The 22,793-nt window shown below is 35.6% G+C and overlaps 1 protein-coding gene across 5 annotated transcripts in view; it reads right to left on the bottom strand.

Moving 5' to 3' along the window:
* SEC24B (SEC24 homolog B, COPII coat complex component) overlaps positions 1–22,793 on the bottom strand; it is a 106,274-nt gene that overhangs the window by 61,639 nt on the left and 21,842 nt on the right. For 4 of the 5 annotated variants that reach the window (XM_024246243.3, XM_024246242.3, XM_024246240.3 and 1 more), the window contains exons 2-3: positions 14,591–15,334; positions 5,380–5,556 (exon numbers count right to left, since the gene is read on the bottom strand). In XM_024246243.3, the coding sequence (XP_024102011.2) occupies positions 5,380–5,556; positions 14,591–15,334 (921 nt within the window). The remainder of the gene's footprint in view (positions 1–5,379; positions 5,557–14,590; positions 15,335–22,793) is intronic. The other variant, XM_054554305.2, reaches the window with a different exon arrangement.

Raw genomic sequence — 22,793 nt, 5'->3', positions numbered from 1 at the left:
AGTGCCTGTGTTAATGACAGCCTTTATTTTACAAAGGAAACACGTGACCTTAGTTTATCCTAATTCTTACTATGACACACTGCTGTAATGTATACAAGTCTCTTATACAGTACACAGTAGGAAATACTGAACAGAGAAGGAGCATAACATTGTGGATAAAGATGGGGACTCTGGGTTCAACTCCAGGTTCTATCACTTACTACTGGTATGTCCTTGAGCAAGTTACTAACCTCTGTTCTTCACTTACATTATCTATAAAATAGGGTAACACTTCAAATGGTTGTGGTCAGGATTAAATGAGTTATATATTTCAAATGCTTAGAATGGTGCATGTCACATATTAAATACGAAATAAATGTGAGCTGTATCACTAACTTTAAAACATGTTTTTGGGTATATTCAATTAAAATTATTTTCAGCTGTTCTTTTTAGGGCACATCATTAGAAAAAAAAAAGCCCCCCACCAACCTGACTAGCACACTTAGTCCTGCTAATTATTTTATTTTATTTATTTATTTTTTTAAGACAGAGTCTCACTCTGTCACCCAGGCTGGAGTGCAGTGGCATGATCTCAGCTCACTGCAACCTCTGCCTCCCCGGCTCAAGTGATTCTCCTGCCTCAGCCTCCCGAGTAGCTGGGATTACAGGCCTGTGCCACCATGCCCAGCTAATTTTTTTACATTTTTAGTAGAGATGGGGTTTCACCATGTTGGCCAGGCTGGTCTCGAAGTCCTGACCTCAAATGATCCACCCACCTTCGCCTCCCAAAGTGCTGGTATTACAGGCGTGAGCCACCATGCCCAGTTGTAATTATTTTAAAAACAAATGGAGTATTTTCTAGGACTACCAAATGTTTTTAAAACATACTCACTAAAACTCAGATAAAAATTCTGTGATTTCAGAGTCAATGTGACATGTGCAATAAAATATTTTACAACCTTTTCATGATAAAATATAGTCAATTCTTAATTTTTATATTTTATAAAATATTTAACATTTTCTACATCTTTTTAACAAAAAATTATTTACCAAAAAGTGAATCTGTTAGTACTTAGTAGTATATGCTTTGATATGTTTTGAGGACTGCTTTTGCCAATTAGGTCACATGGAGAGATCATCCATAAAGTAAATGGCCTATATCATAGCTTGTTTTTGCTAAAAACACACTTACAGGGTATGGTAGCCAGGCACAGTGGCTCACACCTGTAATCTAAGGCACTTTGGGAGGCCAAGGTGGGAGAATCACTCGAGCCTGGGAGTTCAAGACCAGCCTGGGCAACATTGTAAGACCTCATCTCTACAAATAATTTTTTAAAAAATTAGTCAGATGTGGTGGTGTGTGCCTGTGGCCTTAGCTACTCAGGAGGCTGAGGTGGGAATATCGCTTGAGCCCCAGTGGTCTCAAGGGTCAAGGCTGCAGTGAGCTGAGCCACTGCACTCCAGCCTAGGCAACAAAACAAGACTCTGTCTCAAAATAAATAAATAAATAAATAAAAATAATAAAAGGTATGGTAAGCTATATTGGACATGGTAGAAGGAAATTCAAAATATTTTGAATAACTTCTGATAGAGTAAAACAAGTACTGAGTTTGAAGGCAAAAGGTGTGCAATGGGCCTGGGTACCTCTCCTACCGACTCTGTAGGTCTTAAGGTAAGACATGCAACCTTTCTAAACTTAAATTTCCTCACTTACAAAAGGAAGATAACATATGATATGCTTGTTCCATGTGATGAGAAAGTAAGACAGATAGAAAAAGTTAAAGGGATTTGCAAATTACAAACTGTTATATGAAATAATAATGTTAACAACTACCACCTGGAAAATAAAATCTAACAAACAATAATTTCTGACATGTAACTTAGAAGGTTAAAAAGAGTAAAAGCAAAATAAAGCAAAACAAAATGATATTGCTTTAGCAGAACTCTTCCAAATAATTCTAATATACTTTATGTGAACAATGTTTCTCAGCAATTATATGTATGAAAATAAAAACTAAGAATGAAATTTATCTGAACATTACCATATTCTAACAATGAATCATATTCAACTCAGATACAAAGCTATAGTGGGGAGACGAGACAGCCCATTCATTTCAAATATGAAAGATGTATTTCCAATAAAAACATACTTCACATAAATACCAAAATTCGTGATGCTTCTGTTGTTTTGACCAATTTTATACCAACAATAAAAGCTGTAGTGATTGGCCAGGCACAATGGTTACGCCTGTAATCCCAACACTTTGGGAGGCCTAGGCAGGCAGATCACTTGAGGCCAGGAGTTTGAGACCAGCCTGGTCAACATGGTGAAACCCCGTCTCTACTAAAAATACAAATATTAGCTGGGCATGTTGGCGCATCCATGTAATCCCAGCTACTCAGGAGGCTGAGACATGAGAATTGCTTGCATCTGGGAGGCAGAGGCTGCAGTGACCCAAGATCATGCCACTGCACTCCAGCCTGGGTGACAGAGTGAGCCTGTCTCAAAAAAAAAAAAAAAAAAAAAAAAAGAGAGGGAGAGAGAGAGAAAAAGTTGTAGTGACTGATGGCTTCATTCAAAAGAAAATATACTATTTAGAGACTTAAAGTCATAGATAATAAAACAAATTTTAACATTTCAATTTATATATTATGGTAATGGAAAAGCACAATAGAGTGATAAAAGAGTTTCTAGTATAAGAATATATTTTATTATTACATTAAAGAAAGGGGATATGCCATCAAATAGAAAAACGAAAAATGTAAACTTCCCAAATGTTAAAGAAGGGATATTTGTGTTTTTTGCAAAAGGACGATGGTAGGTATCATTCCAAAGGGTACATTTGAAAGAATAATGTAACATCTCTGTTATAGAAGTCAGCCAGCATATATGTTAAAAATTGCATAACTACAAGTATTTAAATTTTTGATGAAAAATTTTAGATATCAATCTAAAAAATGTTCAAGTAGGTAGTTTATAAAAAAAATTTTAGGGGCTACTCAAACAAAAATTTGATGTCTCCCCTAAAAACAGAAAAAAAATGCTTAGTCTTGGGAGAACAACTAAGCAACGGTGTCTTTGAATTTGGAAGAAAAAAGCTAATCTCTTTTTAAGTATGATCACTTTAGTAGGTCATATCAGGCCCACAGTAAACCCTATGCAGATGATACACTGCACAATTTGAAGAAGCTCCATTCATGCAAATGACAATTCGCACCAACATATGTAGTAACCCTGACTCAATTAGGTTGTGTAGCCCAGATCTTTCCAAAGACAAAGAAGTCACTAAAAGGCCATTCTCCTACTTATGAAAAAGGAACACTAAAAACTACAATTCAGGTGTCCCCAGTATGATATTTTCTGCTACTTAAGCAAGAAACTTATCTTAGGTAAATCAAGAGTTAGTTTGTCAACAGCCAATGACAACAAAAATTCAGCTTTATTTTATAGAAAGAATACAAGATAGAGAGATCTGAGTTAAAAAATCTTTTGCTTTGCTACTTATTAACTTGTAGTCTTGGGCAAGTTACCTAACCTCTGTCAATCTCACTTTTCTCATCTGTAAAAAACAAAGAATATCTATGTCATAAGATTAATATGTGAATTAATGAGATATAAAGTATCTGATATATTGTATGTGCTCAATAAATGGCAGCTTCTTCTACTTTCAAAATATATTTTAATAGAAAAAAGAAGAAATATAATTGTAATTGTTCAGTGGGGAAACCATTTACAAAATAATATTTATAAAAAGATGGTAGGATGGTATTTACAGTAAGATGGTCAAAAAGAAAATATGATAGGGGCCGGGCGTGGTGGCTCACGCCTGTAATCCCAGCACTTTGGGAGGCCAAGGTGGGCGGATCACCTGAGGTCAAAAGTTTGAGGCCAGCCTGGCCAACATGGTAAAACCCCGTCTCCACTCAAAATACAAAAATTAGCAGGGCGTGATGGTGTGCGCCTGTAATCCCAGCTACCCAGGAGGCTGAGACAAGAGACTCGCTGGAACCCAGGAGGTAGAGGCTGCAGTAAGCCAAGATCGTGCCACTGCACTCAACCCCGGGTGACAGAGCAAGACTCCCACCTCCAAAAAAAAAACAAAAACAAAAACAAAATATGAAGAAATAATCAGCAGGGGCAATGTAATAGGCCAAAAAAAGCAAAACATTAAAGAAATGGAAGGCAGTCATCAATGTAGAGGAAAAACAAGAAAAGACACCATTCATTTAGTTAGGGCTTTGATCTATCCTAAAAGCTTTTTTGATTCGTAATAAACAAAACTACTACTGGACCTTCACTTTGAAGGCAAATACTTTTAAGAACTAAATTCAATTTCCAGTATACCCACTGGTTTGTTGAGAATCAACAGACACTCTTTGGTGCTGCAGTTCCTTTTCCAAAAAACCAAGTAAGAAAATGTGTAATGTATCATCTGATCAATTGACAGAAAGGTCTCTGTTGATCACACAGACACTCAACAGATATAAGCAATGAGATCACCCTAGGAATTTATCATGCTTTTTTCCTTTTCTCAGTTTCAGACCTATAAGAAGGTTCTTCACACTCAAGGTTAGGAGCTGTCATTACATAGTGAGTACAGTCCCTAAAATAATATAATGGTTGCTCTGGAAATACAAACTATAGATTCTTGAAAACAGTTCAATCATCTCTGATCAAATCAAAAATGCCATATATTAACCCGAAACATCAATACTTTGGAATTTTAGCCAGACAGGAAAAACAAAAACAAAAACAAAAACAAAAAACTGCCAAAAGAAACAATGTGGGGAAGCAGGGTCAAAACAACACATTTTACTACCTTTTACTTACTTAACACATGGAGAATATTAAACAAACAATAAATCATATAGTTCTTCAATGACGCAAGAGTATGGGTTACAATTTCATTTTCACCCCCTTTCATTTGCAAAATTCTATCAAAGCTTACTTTCTATTATCAATAACAAAAAGCACAGAAATAATCAAATAGGATATGGAGAGTCACTAAATAATAAAGTTTTGGCTTCTCTGTCCTAAAAGAAACTATAATAACCTTTAAAAAATAGGAAATAAATGTCCCATGACAGAGGAATGAAATAAACCATTATACATTGACACAATGAATAATTAGCCATAAAAAGAGCAATAAAGACTCAATATATATGAAGAACTATGTGTAATAAACAGAAAAGCAAAATACAAAATGGTATGTAATTATGTAAAACATATATGAGACACTGTAAGTTAATATTCCAACAGTTGTGTTTGGATTGAGATTATAAATAACTTTTTTTCATATCTTCTATAAATTAGGATCCTACAGTTTAACTTTTTGAAATCAGCTATTCAAATACGTATGTGCGTCTGTGTGTGTATATGATAATAAATATCTCAAATACCTTTTTGTTGTAATAGCTCTGATGGGTGTGTAACTGAGGTCACAGGCTCAACTGAGTGATTTGCAGTGGGAGGTGTTCTTGTTGATGAGGATCCTGAGGATCCTGATAAAACAGTGGATACCACTGGGCTGGACTTGGGAGGCTGAACATTTTGCATAACAGGACAGGATAAGGAATCTGCAATTGAAGAGAAGAAACTATTTCATCCACAGAAACTTGAAATACATTAATATATAATATAGTACCACATATAATGTATATAATATATAATTATATAATATATAATAATATATATCACTAACAAAATACAGTTTATCTGAAGTTCTTGTAGAAACTTCAATAGCATCACATTTACGTAGTATATCTAGAAAAGAAGGTGGTACAAATGATTTTTTAAAAACTGAAAAATTACTTATCAAATGTTTTAATAAACTTTAATGACAATTTTCCTAAAATATTTCACAATCTTCCTTACCTTCTTAAACAAAATGAACTCAAAAAACTTTTATTTACTAATGATCTCTATGAATACTACTTATTGCACAGATTATTGTACTATGCAATGGTGACTCAGGTAAGGAGATGAGTAAGAGGTTTTTGACTCTGCAATAATGTGGTCTCTGAATTCCATAAACACTTCTAGTATCAGTTCAGATCTCATTTTGCACTGTAAACTGCTACTTCTCATCTGCTGTTTCTAACCAGATGCCTTATTTCACATGTAACTAAGTAAGGGCCTAACCATAACACGAGGTTGAACTTCTGGAATAAAGTGCACATGACTCGTCATGGGTCTTTGTGATAGCTCAAAATACCAAATGTCTCCTAGAAGGCAAAATCATCCCTGGTTGAGAAATACTGGGTAAGTTATTGAAGATTATCCAACCAAGAGATAACTGAAAAACCTATGGCAAAAGACTCCTGGTGAGCAGTTACGATATACTGAATAAATCTACATATATATACCTGCACATATATGTATGTGCGTCTATGTATAGTGTGTGTGTATATATGTAAACGACTTTAGTTCTGGGGCTGAAACAAATAGGAATATGGTGACAAAACAAAATGTGTTATATGTCCTAACAATGTAAAAACAACATAAGCACATATGAGGAATGGTGAAAGAAGGTAGTCTAAATATGCTGACTGTTTCATCATTTTCAGTAGGAAGACAAACTATCATTGTGGAAGATTAAAAACATCATCACAATATTTTACAGTTCCTTTCATCAATATGGAGTCTATTTTACCACGCTTTGAATCACAGCAAACCCTGTGACTGGCTTTAATCAACAGTATGTGGCAGAAATAAAAGTGTACAAGTCCCAGACCTCAAGTCTCGAGGGACACTGCAGCTTACACCTTTCCACTCTGAAATGCTGCATGGATCATCATGTAGGGAAGCTGGTCTAGCCACGTACAGAAAAACATAGGAACCCTAGTGAAGAGTCTGCACCATCTGCTAGACATGTGAGTGAAGCCATCTTAGAATCTTCTAGTCCTGCAAACCTCCAGCAAAATGAATTCACATGAGTGAATTCAAGAAAAACCTGCAGAAGAACTATCCAGCAAACCCACAGAACCAAGAAAAATAATAAATCATGTTATTTTAAACCAGCAATAGATAACTGACATTATCACCAAAACTGCCAACATAAAACAGTGACTAAGAATATTTAACAGTATCCAAGTAAAAACTGAGAAAGATATAATTGTCTAAAATTAGGGTCGGGTGTGGTTGCTCATACCTATAATCCCAGCAGTTTAGGAGGCCAAGGTGGGCAGATTGCTTGAGCCCAGGTGTTTGAGACCAGCCTGGGCAACACGGCAAAACCCCATCTCTACTGAAAAATACAAAAATTAGTCAGGCATGGTGGTGCGCATCCGTGGTCCTCAGCTACTGGTGAGGCTGAGGTGGGAGGATGGCTTGAGCCCAGGAGGAGGAGGTTGCAGTGAGCCAAGATCTTGCCACTGCACTCCAGCCTGGGTGAAAGCGGGAGACCCTGTCTCAAAATCATAAAATGAAATCATATCAGGTATATGTGTATGTACATGTATGTATTGATACACATCTATGTATGTGTATATATACATATATATGCATAATAAAATAAATACCCATGAACTCAGCATCCAATTTTGAAAATAAAACATTTCCAATATTGTTGAAGCTCTCAGTATGCTCCTCACAGAAGGCATTCCCCTGCCCCCTCCTGAATCATGTTTATTCTTTTGCTTTTGTTTTCAAATAGTTTACCACACATATAAGTATCCCTAGACATTATTTTTGCTCGTTTTGTAAACTTTATAACAATAACATACTGCAGGTATTCTTCCATATTTCCTGTGCTACATTCCTGGGATTCAGTCATGTTAATGAGTGCAGCTCTACTTCATTTTCACTGCTGTTCAGAAGTCCAATGGAAGAATATAACTTATTTATTCATTCTGCCATTAATGGACTTTTAGGTTATTTCCAATTTTTTGTTTTCACAAACAGTGCAACTATGAATACTCACGCACTTGTCCCTGGTATAGATGTGCAAGTTTCCCTAGGGCAGAGCTTCTATACATAGGTGCCACAGCTCAAATATGTGGAGGTGTGCAGCAAGGGATATCGAATCCCTCAGCCCTGGGGACAGCTCTGTAGGAAATGAGGTCTTTGGCCTAGAAAGCAGACTAGTCTCTTTGTCCAGTATCTCAAACAAAAATCATTTGAGAGGCATCCATCTAAAACAAGAAGTGGTGCTTTATGGCCCTCATACTCAAAGTGTAGTCCACAGACTAGCAACACCTCATGTAGAAGCTTGTTAGAAAGTAGAATCTTAGGCCAAGCCATAAAAGACCTGGTGAATTAGAACCTACATTTTAAATAAGATCGCAGGTGACACAGATGTATAGTTTGAGGAGAACTTCTCTAGAGTATATGGAAGACAGATAGCTGTGTTGTGGGGTGTGGTTATTTTCAATCTACTAATGCCAAATTTTCCTAAAATATGAATGAATACAACCTCCTATCAAGAGTGTCTAAGAGTTTCCTGTTACTCCACATCCTCACCATTCCTTGGTATTGTTAGACTTTCTAATTTTTATCCATCTGTTACTAGGTATAAGATGATATCCCATTCTAGTTTTAATTTGCTTTTCACTGTTTATTAATGAGATTATGTTTTCATTTCATCTTCTGTGCAATGCCTATTCAAGTATTTTTCTTTTGGTTGTTGGTCTTTTCCTTATTAATTTCTATGCAGCACTTGTATATTCTGGGTAAATACTGTAAGCATATACATTTTTTCCCAGTTCGCAGCTTGTGTTTTTCTTTTCTTCATGTTGTCTTTCAATAAGGAAAAGTTTTAAATTAGAAATGAGTTGAGTTTATCATGTTTATCCTTTATGGCTAGCATTATGTGTACTGTCCTTAAAAATTCCTTCCCTACCCCAAGGTTCTATAGATAGAGATTTTCTCTGAGAAGTTTTAAAGTTTTGCCTTTTTTGCATTTACACACTTACTTCACCTGCAATTAATTTTATACATGGAGACTTTATCCTTCAGATTACAGCTAAAGTATTACTTTCTTAGGGAAGACTTCTCTAGGCTTCATGACTAACAGGCTAAATGCACCTAAAGTAATGCTCCGAAGTACCATATACGGTTGCTTCATGATGCTTAAATAATAATAGGAATTTTACATTCATTTGTGTTTATCTGGATAATATTTGCTTCTCTAAGTGAACTGCAAACTTTATGAGGATAGCACTAAGTGTTTTTATGCACTATTTTATCTCCCAACATTAGAACAAGTCATGGAACATAATTAGCTTTCAAGTATTTGTTGGATGAATGGAGACAAGGTCTACTAACATTAAGGACCAGGGAAGCACACCAACCAAGAAGCTGCTCCTTTCACAAAGGGAATTTGACAAAACAAACAACACATAAAACTGGACTACGCAAAATGCACTGCTGCACTGTTTAGTTTCTGAGGTGTGATTTCTGAGAGAAGGAAATCATGATTCAAAAATAAATATTTTCTTTTTTTTTTGATAATTACGGCAGTTCCTTAGTTAATTTTTTACTTTTACTCTTGGGCTCAAGTGATCCTTCTGCCTCAGCCTCCCAAAGTGCTGGAATTACAGGCTGAGCCACCATGCCGGGCCTTTAGTTCTTAGTAGCTCCTTAGTTCCCTGTTAGTTACTTAGAATTCACTTCTTCATGCATAACACATATGAGGATTAGGTATGTAGATGGCCTCTGAAAAGAATACTCCTTTATTAATATAATCCTGTAAAACTAAGCCCCATCTTAATTGTGCAAAAAATTCTTTAGAAACTAGGAGAGATTAGTACCACTACCCATTCAAGTTGTTCAAAGTTAGAAATTTTAAGTCATCTTGTATTCTTCTTTTTCCTTCATAAACTATATCAACAAATCCTTGAAGTCATCTCTATCATCTGTCTTCTGCATAAATAAATCCAGCCCAAGTTATCATCCTTCACCTAAATAATTGTAATAATTCCTTTCCAGCTGGTTTTCTTGATCTAGGTTCTTCCTCCTCCAGTTACCTACTACACTGTTCACAGAAGAAAGTTCTGAAACACAAATTGATCGTGCCAACACCTTGCTTATAAACTTTTAATGGCTTCTGATTACATATAGGACAAGGAGTATGTTTTTCTTTCATTAATTCCTCTCACCTATCCAAATGCCACAGTCCAGCAGAAATTGAGGCTGATACTCTGGAGAGGGGATAACAGCTAAAGCCAGAATCTGAAGTAAGTGAACACAAAGATGAACATCTCATCTTCTCAGCTTGGAGAGGGAGGAACATGTAGAAAAATTTACAAGTAGTGGGCACAAAGTTGAAAAAAGATGAAAAAAGGTTCAAGAGTATCTTTAGAAAAACTGAAGGAATGAGTATGTGAGGGAGTAAAATTACGGTATTCCCATAACTCTGCAATCACACAACTTTCCAAAACTAAAAATAGTCTCTTGTACTGCACTACTTGTATTTTGTATGAGCATTTTATTTTTCCAATGTGGCTGTCTAATTTATTTCTTACTTATATTTCTATGTCCAAATAATCATGTCCTACAAGGTATTTGCTTTTGCTTTTCCTCAGGCACATTACTAACCAGAGATGACAGATACAGTATTAACTTATCAGTGACTATATCTTAGTGTCATATGTGTAGTGGACTTTTATTCAAGAATTATATACCGCTTCTCAGCCTTTTGGCTAAGATCAACTGTGAAGAATTATATAAATGCTTATTATTTTTACTCAAGTAGCTTTTTAAATGCTTTTGTATAAAACTGTGCATCAGAAAACAGCATTAATCAGACACTACTGTTTTATAATATGCTATCAAGATGTGGTTCTTATTAAGCAAGAAATTTTCAAAATAATTAACTTTAATCAAAATAATTTTTCCGGCAAAATTCTACATCTTGGCAACAAGACTTATCTTGCTAATTTTTAAAAGTATGTGCTTTGTAAAACAAAGGGATACTAAAGACAAATTAATAAAATTATTTTAAATGAATCTACAGAGTTTTGGTACTCATCTTGCTGTCAAAAATGGGCATCTTTACATCCCCAAGTCACACTCAGGCAACTTCACCTCAAACTAAAAAAGAGTTTCTGTACTTATTATCTGTTACAATTCTATACTAGGTTACTTGACTATCCTAGAGATTCACCTACAGTGACAGTTTTAAAATTTTTAAATGGCCTAATGAAATGACACCTTTTAAACACTAGCCAAAAGTGCAACCAACTTTAACAACTAATGTAACACTCAAAACATACATACTTGGACTTTTTAATAAAATAATTGAAGTTCTAGTACTGAATTATAATGTACTAATAGGCTTTTCTAAAATAAAGCAAATGAGACAATATTTAAAGGTCCCCTTTAGTCTATGTTTTGAATATGAATTCATTAGCTGCCTAAAAATAACAGTATGTATCCATCTATCATATTTTTGATATTTGCTTAACTCAGGTTTACGCTTTTGCATCTCCAACTCTATAAAATGACTGAGGACTTCTAGTATATCTGAAATGAAGATAGTATAATCACGTAGTAAAGAAGGTAATCATTTTTGTCAATTATTCAAAGGTTGAATTTAACACAAAACTATTGGCCGGGTGCGGTGGCTCACACCTGTAATCCCAGCACTTTGGGAGGCCAAGGCGGACGGATTACAAGGTCAGGAGATCGAGACCATCCTGACCAACATGGTGAAACCCTGTCTCTACTAAAAATACAAAAAAATTAGCCGGGCGTGGTGGCAGGTGCCTCTAGTCCCAGCTACTCGGCAGGCTGAGGCAGGAGAACGGCATGAACATGGGAGGCGGAGCTTGCAGTGAGCGGGGATCGCACCACTGCACTCCAGCCTGGGTGACAAAGTGAGACTCCATCTCAAAAACAAAACAAAACAAAACAAAACACAAAACTATGTTTAATACCTAAGATTTTCATTTTAATGTGAAAATATAATTTGAGTAGTGAAAGCAATTATGTTGCCAGACTTTCTAGAACATTAAACTAGTATTCCCATACCCTATACCTAGTACAAGGTACTTTTACCTAGGCTCCCCAAGGCACTGTAACAAATTCGCAGGTTTCCAAGGAATATTTTAAATTGTCAAGAAAAACAGTGATATGTGTCAGATATCTTATGAACTACTACTAAGTTACATGGGGCACTTGAAAAATATTGAAATATATCAACTGAGAAAGTTTGGGAACTTCGGCAATATTTAATTTTAAAGTAGATTTTTAAAATAACCTCTATTTTTTTGAAATGAAGCATGTTTGTCATATTAACCTGAGATAATATTTAATTTGTCAACCTCTGAACTTCAATTAAAAAGTAATTTACCAATCTAAATGCAGGAAAAAAAAAAACCCATTTCTGAACACAAATTAAATTCTAAAATATATTCATTATGGCATTCACAGTACAGTACTAAGATTAAAAGAATGAAAATATATCCTGCCTCTCTGCCTACAGGACCCATTAGGGCAGTTATTCAAACAGAGAATAGTTTTGTAATTATTCTCCCCCTTTATTTAATCTTTTCTTAATGATAGGCCTTTCCCAATTACATGTTCTGTTCATTAGCCAAGTGACCCCATATTTCCCTGACACATCTCAATATAAATTAGTTCCATCCAGGGTGCTATTCCCACCTCAGAACTAAGATAGGAATTACTTGTATTTCCTTTGTCATGAAAGTCACAAAATCCTTAAGTTGGAAGGACTTTAGGATAAGTGGATCTGTAAATGGAATGTTGAAAGAAGAGAGAGGAAAACAATTTCTAGAGGACAGAAAGCCCTGGTTCTGAGGGAGACAGAAGAAACTGACCTCTAGGCCAAGCTCTGTTTCTACCATTAATGACCACAGGCAATTCAACTTGGATAACTTTCTTCATTTGTAAAACGAAAGGACTACAGTAAAATTTAGATCTGTTTCACAGCATCACTGAAGATCCAGTTAGAAATAGATTCTCAAGAGTACCCTGGAGATTCTATTCTAGCTCAGTAAATTGTAGTTGAATATCACAATCTGTGCCAGTGATTCTGGTAGACAGCCAGATTTCGGAACTGTGACAGACACTTTGAGTTGACTCACCCAAGTCAGTGCTAACTCCCTTTTTTCTTGCTTGCCTCTACTATGGATGCTAAAAAAAAGACTCAATATTCATTTTCCAGCCTTCCCTGAAGCTAGGAATGGTCTTTTAAACAGCTATGGCAAATGATGTGTAAAATGAAGTCTGTCAATGCCACTAACCAGTCCCCTTTCCTCTCCCTTCTTGCTGCTTTTAATTCTGACTTAATGTCTATAGGTACAGAAGTATCTTGTTTCTATAACCTACATGCTACAGGTGGCAGAGTGGAAAGAGAAAAAAGGATACCAAGAACAGCTGGATCCACTGCATCCACCTAGACTTGTGATGTGAGGAAAATACCCCCTTTTTGTTTAAACTACTATTCAGCTGCTTGTAGCTGAAAGCATTTCTAAACGACATAGCAATGAAAGAGTAGATGATCTCAAATGTACAGCTCGGGTCTAATATTAAAGTTCTAATTTTAAATAATCTAATTGTCCAGAGAAGGATATCTTTCCACAGCATCTTTGACACATGGCTATCCAAATAATGATACACAATCTAAAGACATCATTCCAAAAGTTACCACAGCTTTACCAATTCCCATTTTTTACATACATTTTCATTCGGTTCAAAAGCAGATTCTGTTAAATTCAAGTTCGCAAATTGAATTAAAATGAATATATCCTATGAAACAATGCACTTAAAAAGCCACATTGGGCCAGGCACGGTAGCTCGCGTGTTCGAGACCAGCTTGGGCAACGTGGCAAAACCCCATCTCTACAAAATTAGCTGGGTGTGGTGGCATATGCCTGGTAGTCCCAGCTACTTGTGGGGCTGAGATGGGAGGATTGCTTGAGCCCAGGAGGTCGAGGCTGCCGTGAGCCAAGATCATGCCTAGCCTCGGTGATAAAGTGAGACCCTGTGTCAAAAAAAAAAAGGCAAGCCACGTCTTACATACATAATTTTTAAATGAAAAAATTTAACAACACCTTGGTTTAGGAAGGTCAGAAGGGCTAAATACCAGGGTATTCTTCATGCATCTTCCTTTACCTTCCTCATCTTTCAGCCTAACTTACTAATCTGAAAATGAGAAACACTGTTTATGTGCAGGAAAGATGTCTTCTGCAAAAGTCACTAATAGGGGCTAACTTGGGGAAACCAGTGCACTGCTGCAAACCATCCTTTTTTCTAAGTAAGTGGGGCTCTGGCTAAAAAACAACTGTCCCAAGGTTGAAGTAGTATAAAAGAGAAAATAGTGACCAACATATCCTCAAAACAGACTCTTCCATTTTGCCCTGTATCTAATTCACATTAAAGACAACTATTGCAGATATATAAAATATATCAATAAATGTTGACTGATCATCCAAGGAACCAAGCTAGACAAGGCAGATGGCTGGGTGGCTAATTGGGAATGGATGAGAAGAAAGGGTTCAAAGAGGTGCTGCAAAAAACCACAATAAATTAGCAAACTTCCAGTTTTTCTATTAGGCAATATCACCTCTAACCTTCATGTAAATAATAACTTAATTGGGAATGCACTGATTTTCAAACACGTTTTGGTGAACTTTTCATTCAACCTACCAGTAATGGTTGGGTTGTTGTTCGCTACAGCCAGGGATCCTGTGTGGTTTCGGATGAGATTGTCTTGAGTCGATGGAAGGCCTGGAGCTGACCACGTTAGAGTACTGTATCCTGAAAGACTTTGCTGCTGGTGGTGCTGTTGTGATGGTGGAGGTGGAAGTGGCGATGGATGGCTGATAGCTGTATTTTGACCAGAGAATGAATTATCTTTAACTGGCCTAACAGTCGGAGCATTCTGTGAGGTAAACATTTGCCCATATGTATCACCAGCAGGCAGAGAGGGATATGAAACACTAGGATACGCGGCACTAGAAACAGTTGACATAGCATAATGACCACAAGTAGAGGGAAATCCCTGAGACGCAACAGAAGAGTTGGCAGAGTACATGGCTGGACTATTGTAGTGATTCACAAAAGAGGAGTATGGTTGGGAGGCACTCGTATGCAAATGGGATGCTGATGATGCAGCACCTTGGAAAGATCCTAGAGTGGATCCCACAATATGAGGTGCAGGAGGACCCCTGCTGTACATCTGCTGTGCTCCTGGTTGCTGGTTCACTGTGTTAGGAGTCACATTTTGTGTTGGTACTGTATAGAGAGCAGAGTAGTAATCACTACACTGGGTATCCAATGGCAATGAGGTCATTTTCCCAGGTCCTTGAGAGTAATGTCCTGAGGGAGCAATATAGTTTTGATGATGCAATCCGTATCCAGATGGAACCTGCATTTGATTCTGGGCTGGACCTGAAAAAGAAAAGCAAGTATTTACAGGTATTGGTAAAGAGATAATCAATTTTTAAAAATAGCCCCCACTTAAATATTGACCCAATTAACTTTCTTTTCCATAATCCCAACTTATTACGAAAGGCATACACTGTTATAGACCCATTATGGTAGCCAGCCTCCAACATGGCCCCCAATGATCCCCACCTCCTGTTATTCACACCCTTGTAGTCCTCTCTCACAATGTACCAGGACTGGTCTGTATGAACAATAGCATATGGCAGAGGTGATGATATGTCACTTCCATGTTAGCCCAGTCTTGAGCTCTGGCTCTCTTTCTCTCAGATACCCCAGTCTGAAAGAAGCTAAGCTGCCAAGCCGTGAACAGCCCTATGAAGAAGCCCATGCAAGGAGGAACTTAACTCTCTGGCCAACAGCCAAAGAGAAACTAAGATCTGCCAACAACCACGACTGAGCTTTCAGGCAGATCCTCCAAACTCAGTAGAATCTTGAGATAACTATAGCCCAGCCAACAGGTTATCTCATGAGAGACCCTGAGCCAGAACCATCTAGCTAGGCTGCTCCCAAGTTTAATTTCCTGAGAAACTGTGAAATAAATAGTTGTTGTTTTAAGTTGTTAAGCTTGGGGGGTATTTTGTTTTGCAGCTATCAGTAACTAATATACCCATCCTGGAAGAAGTTTAAACTTTGAGACAGGGTCTCGCTCTGACCCCAGGCTCTAGAGAGTGCGATGGCATGATCATGGTTCACTACAGCCTTGTTCTCCTGGGATCAAGCAATCTTCTCACCTCAGCCTCCCGAGTAGCTGCGACCACAGGCGTGCACCATGGTGACCAGCTAATTTTTACTTATTTATTTCTTACAGAGACGGGCTCTCACTGTGTTGCCCAGGCTGGTCTCCCAAACATCACTGCCCAGCTAATGTTTCTAAATTTATTTTCTTGTAGAGACAGGGTCTCACTGTGTGCCCAGGCTGGTCTTAAACTCCTAGACTCAACTTTTTGACTCTCCTCCCTCAACCTCCCAAAATGCTGGGATTATAGGCATGAGCCACTGCACACAGCTAAAACTTTTTTCTCAGTTTTTATTTTTCCTAACTATAAAAGTAACAATATACCCACTGTAGAAAAAAATTTAAACAATAAAGAGTATGAATTAAAAATCTCTGCCTAGTAACTTATATCCTATTTCCCAGATATAGTTACAGTTAATGGTTATGCATCCTCTGTATATCCATGTATCTATGTAATGCATATGTAAGTATGTATATAATTTACTTGATTTTTTAAACACACAAAAAGGATATTACAGTTCTGCAACTTGCTTTTACTTAATATATGCTGAATATCCTTCTGTATTAGCATATATAAATCCTCATTATTCTTTTAAAAATTTACATATAGTACTTCATTGTAGAGATATAACATTATTTACCGAATCTCCATTGATGAATATCTTGGGGTTGAACTAATCTATATTTATGAGGTCAACTTTTGTGATGAAGCTATAAGATAAATTTCTAGAAGTCAAACTGGAAGTTCAAAAGGTTTATGTTTTTAAAATTGACATTATTGGCAAATATCTCTTAAAAGGTCTATCAATTTATACCTCCCATCAATAATGCTTCATATCGCCTCATCGTCCCAATACTGACTATATGTTAATCTTTGCCAATCTGAAAAGTGAGAAACACTTTAGTTTATAGTAGTTAACTTTGAATGATGCTGAGACTCTCATTTGGGTGCTTTTCTCTGCTGTTTGCTTTTTCTATAGCATTGAGATTTCCTTAATGATTTCTAACTGTTCTCACACAGCAGAAAATTAGCCTAATGTTATGTGCTGTAAGTATTTCCCCCAGGTTACTGTTATGTTTTGACTTTGTTCATGGTATCTTTTGCTATAGTTTCTTGATTACGTAGTAAAATTCTTTTTTTATGCTTGACAGATTTTTAAATCATACTTAGGAGAGGTTTCTTCATTTCAAGATTATAAAACTATGTTTTACTCTAATGTTTTATACTTTCATTTTTATATATCTTTGATAAGTATAGCATATATTTAATTAATACCAACAAAACATTAATCCCAATATTAATCTTATTAATATTAATATTAAATATATTACATTATATGCCATTCACTGTTTTAAATGCTTTACATATATTAACTTCTTTAATCCTCTAAAGTAAATAGTATTATTATACCCATTTATCAGTAAGTGAGCCACAAAAGTTAAGATGTTTAACACAGTTACATGCTTAGGAACTAAATGGGCTGGAATTTGAAGCAGGCAATCTGGCTCAAGTTCATGTTCTTAACCAATGATCTGCTGTCCTTTGCTACAAATGGCCAACTGTCCCAAAAACAGAATTCTAGTTTTAGTTCCAATTACTTTTCTTTGGGTTTGGGGCAAATCTTAATTATCTTGGAATCTAGTTTTTCTGTCTTGTGGAAGGAAACAGGTATCTGTGCCATATCTCAAATCAAAGGATAATTTGATTTTTAACAGAAAATTGACAAGACGTTTCAGCTCCACTGACACAAGTACACAAAGGAAGTACCACTATAGTCCTTGCCATAACAATGTATTAAAATACTTGTTTATGAAAGAGATAAGAATAAAGTATACATTTTCTAATTGTTTTCAATTTGTACTAATTAATGTAATGGAATCTTCATTTCTGGTCATGTAATATATATTCTACGGCCAGCATAAAAATAACTTACACAGTCAAGCTGTAAGGGAAAAATATCATCTACATTCCTCCTATAATTCCAAGAAGTATACAGAAAACCAAAATACTGATAACACTGTTTTACTAGGTGTATAATTTACTTTTCTTACAGATTATTTTAGATGGTAATAATTCATCTGAAAGAATTTATTTACTTAAGGAAATAAAGTCTGTTAGGAATCTTTCATTAACACGACAAAAGTAAAATGTTGTCCTCCTTTCTCCTATTTAAATATATTAAAAGATGGATCTGCTACCTTTCACTGTAGTGTCAGAAAACTCTACACTAGTAGAATTTATCAATGAAGAGCCAAGTCAGATTTAGAGAAATCTGTTCAAATATCTACCCACTTAGTGACTGATCTGGCATATCCATGCTACATGATCTGAAAAGAGAAATAATCATTATGTCCCAACTATTCAAATGTCATTCTTTTAAAAATAACAGGAATGTTCTAGCTGCTGAAATTTATCAGAAGTGAGTTGCCCACCAGAGTAAGTCTATTTACTTTCTAGCCTATCAAAGAAAGGCACTTACTCTGGGAAAACATGGGGGTGGGAATATCTAATATATCTAATTATATGTGGATGCTTACCATTCCATACTTTATATCAAGATCTAAATGTTCCCAATGTATAAAAAAGTATCTGAAAGTAATTAAGGTTAATAAAAAAGAGAAATGTAAATCATTTTTAACATGTATTCAGTATTTTTAAATTACTGAGATATTTTGCTTTTTTGTACTATTTCTTCAAAAATCATTATGTATTTTATACTTATAGCACTTCTCAATCTGATCAACCATATGTCAAGTACTCAACAGCCATGTACAGCTAGTGGCCACCATACTGGATGGTGAAAGTCTACAGCATAAGTCTATGATTCCAGTTGTTTCTGCCTCTCATGACAGATTAAATTTTCAGCCTTCAGTGTTTTCCCCCTATTCTTGTGTACCTGCTTCAATTTTTTTCCATATTTATTTAAGCTCTATGGCCTCCAAATATTGTATTCCAAGAAAGAACAATTTTTTTCTAAGAGTAGAGCAACACAGTGCATTATGTACACATATACATATATTATGTTTAACTTATCTGAATACAAAACTCTTGTAGTAATTATTCATCTGTGATCTTTCTTGGGATTCAAAATGATTCTGCAGCATGTATGAAAAGACTGCTGGTATTTTAATACTTCTAAAATAGACATAAAAGTTGTGGAGGAAAAAAGAAATTTGTTATGTATATAGTCAAATTTCTGAAAATAACTTCAGAAGTACTTTTCTTATCACAAATGTGATATAGTCATTGTAAAAAAAAATACAGAAAGTGATCAAATAAAAATAATCTGTAATCTTCCTGAGATAACCTGCTAACATTCTGATGTATATCCACCCAGTATTTTCTTTTTGCATATATATGTATAATTTAGTTAAGCAAAAGTGGGATTATAATGTATCTTTTAAATGATTCCTTCATTTAGCATGATTTGAATATCTTTCCATCATTATTTTTAACGTCTGAATAGTATTCCATTACATGAATTTACCATATTTTAATCAATTTTCTATTTGCCATTTAGCTTTTCATTTTTTTTAACATAAACCACCAAATAAATAGATCTGTAGGTAAATTTTTCTGTTCATTCACTTTACTAAAAATAACTTCCTACCAGTTGCAATTGTTAGGTCAAGTCTCTAGCTGTCAGCTTAACTGTGCAGAAATGGGAGATGTCAGGATGCCCAGCAATAAGGGAGGTAGAGACCAGAATGAAAGTGGGCCCAGAAGCTAAATTTGGCAGAGACTTCAAAGTCTTTATAAATCTATTCCAAAAACAAAAGAAAATATATTCCAAAAATTGGGGGAAAATGTTACCAGTAAATGAACAGACAAGAGATATCGAAATGAAAACTATTTTTAAAATATTCCAAATAAAACAAATAAATATGCTAAATGGTCTCTACAGCATGGCAGAAGACTTAATGAACCTTGATTAAGTTGACCAACCTTGAAGATTGGTCAAGAAAATGATCTAAGAAACAGAGAAAAAAAAAAAAAGACTGAAGAAAAATGAACAAAATTCGAGAGACCTGTGGGACAACACATAGCAGTCTAACACTTGTAATAATCAGTAAAGCGTGTAATGGTCTAAAGAGTGGCCCACTAAAAGATTATGTGCACATCCTAATTCCCCCAATCCTGTGAAAATTACATGGAAAAGTGTGATTATTGCCTTAAATGACAAAAGACATGCTTAGGTTAAAGATCTGGAGAAGAGGAGCCTCTCCTGGATTATTTGAGTGGGTTCTAAATGCAATCACATGTATCCTTATAAAATATACATACAGAAGAGAAGACATACACATAAACAGAGAGAAGGCAATGTGAAGTTGGAGCACAGAGTGATGTAGACACAAGCCAAGGAATGCCAACAGTCAGACAAGTAGAAGAGTCAATGAACTTATTACTCCCCTAGGAGCCTACAGAAGGAGCATGACTGCTATGGTTTAAATGTTCGCTCCTCCAAAACTCATCTTGAAATTTCATTGCCATTGTAATGGTATTAAGAGGCTGTGCCCTTATGAATGCATTAATGCCACTATCACAGAAGTGAGATTGGTATAAAAGGGCAAGTTTGGTCCCCTTTTCTCTGCCCTCACCTTTGCCCTTCTGCCACGTGATGTTTTCTGCCATGTTATGACACAGCAAGAAGGTCCTAGCCAGGTGCTGGCACCTTGATCTTGGATTTCCCAGCCTCCAGAATTGTGAGAAGTAAATTTTTGTTCATTATAAACTAGACAGTCTCAGGCATTCTGTCACAGTAGCACAAAATGGACTAAGAAGTAGACCTGCCAACATCTTAATTTCAGACTTCTGGACTTCATAACTGCAGAAAAATACATTTATGTTGTTTTTAAGCCACCTACTTTGTGGCCATTTGTTTCAGCAGTCCTGAGACATTAATAAAGATATAGAACAGAAATTCTCAAAGTGTAGTATGTAACACCCCAGCAGTGCCAGAAACTCTTTGGGGAAAATCCATGAGTAAAAACTATTTTCATAATAGTACTAAGATGATATTTGCCTTTTTCACTGTGTTGACAATTATACTAATGATACAAAAGCAATGATGGCTGCAATGTGAACCCTGGGGCACAAACTGAAGCAATGGCACCAAGCAATACTAGCAGTTACTATATTCTTCACAACCATGCACTCACATATAATTTTATTAGATTAAAAACAATGGTCTCTGTGAAACATAAAGCACTTTTATTGCACACTGAAGTATAAATGTTATCTTCAGGAAAAGTATTTGTTTAACTTAGCTGTGAGCTCTATCACTGAACAAAACTTCAGCAAATAGAATACAACAATATATTAAAAGTAAAATACATCATGACCAAATGGGGTTCATATTAGGAATACAAGGCTGACTGACCATTTGAAATACATTCAATGTGATTCAACACATTAATAGACTTAAGAAAAAGCCATATAATCACATCAATAGATACAGAAAATGCATTAGATAAAACTTGGCATCCATTCATGATAAAAACTCTCAATAAACTAGGAAGAGAAAGAAACTTTCTTAACCTGATAAGGACTATCTACTAAAAACCTATAGCAAACCATACTTAATGGCAAGGAACAGATAGACCGCTTTCGTTCTAACACTAATTACATGGAAGGCAAGATGTCTCTCTCATCATTCCTATTCAATAATGTACAAGATGTAACAGCCCCTTCGGTGAGGCAAGAAAAATAAATAAATAGTAGATAGACTGGAAAGGAGTAAAAAAAAAACAAAAACAAAAAAAACTGTCTTTATTTGCAGAATGACATGACTAAGTAGAAAGTCCCAAAAAAATCTTCCAAAAAATGCCTGGAATTAATAAGTGAGTTTATCAAGGTCATAGAATATAAGGTCAATATACAAGAATCAATTACGTCTCTAAAGATCAGTAATAAACAAGGGGAATTAAGATTTTAAAAAACAGTATCATTTATAATAGCACAAAAAAGAAGTACTTAGATATAAATCTAATGAAATATGTTCAGAACCTATATAAAGAAAACTACAAAACGCTGATGAAAGGAATCAAGGATTTAAAGAAATGGAATGACATACTGTGTTCATGGATTAGAAGATTTGATATTATGATGTAACTTATCTCAATTTTGATCTTTAGATTCAATGCAATCATAATAAACAATGCCAGCAGGTTTTTTTTTTTTGTAGATATCAACAAGCTGATTCTAAAGTTTCTATAGAAACGCAAAGTTACTAAAAACAAAAACTGAAAAGGAACAAAGTTGGAAGACTCACATTATCCAATTTTAAGGCTTACTTTATAGGTTACAACAATTTAAAAAGTGTGGTATTGGTGAAAGGACAGATACACAGAATGCAACAGAGTCTAGAAACAGACCCACAAAAATACAGTCAACTGATTTTTGACAAAGGTGCCAAGGCAATGCAATTGAGGACAGATAGTTCTTTCAACAAATGGTGCTGGAATAACTAGATATCCACATGTGAAAAAAAGAAAAGAACCTCAACATATACCTCTGGTCTTAAACAAAAATTAAGTCAAAATGAATCATAGGCTGGGTGTGGTGGCTCATGCCTGTAATCCCAGCATTCTGGGAGGCCTAGGTGGGCGGATTACCTGAGGTCAGGGTTTGGAGACCAGCCTAGCCAACATGGTGAAACCCCGTCT

The sequence above is a fragment of the Pongo abelii genome, chromosome 3 (genome assembly GCF_028885655.2).
Source record: "Pongo abelii isolate AG06213 chromosome 3, NHGRI_mPonAbe1-v2.0_pri, whole genome shotgun sequence".
Taxonomy (NCBI): Eukaryota; Metazoa; Chordata; class Mammalia; order Primates; family Hominidae; genus Pongo; species Pongo abelii.
Note: the sequence above shows the minus strand (reverse complement) of the source record. Positions and strands in the feature narration are given on the sequence as shown.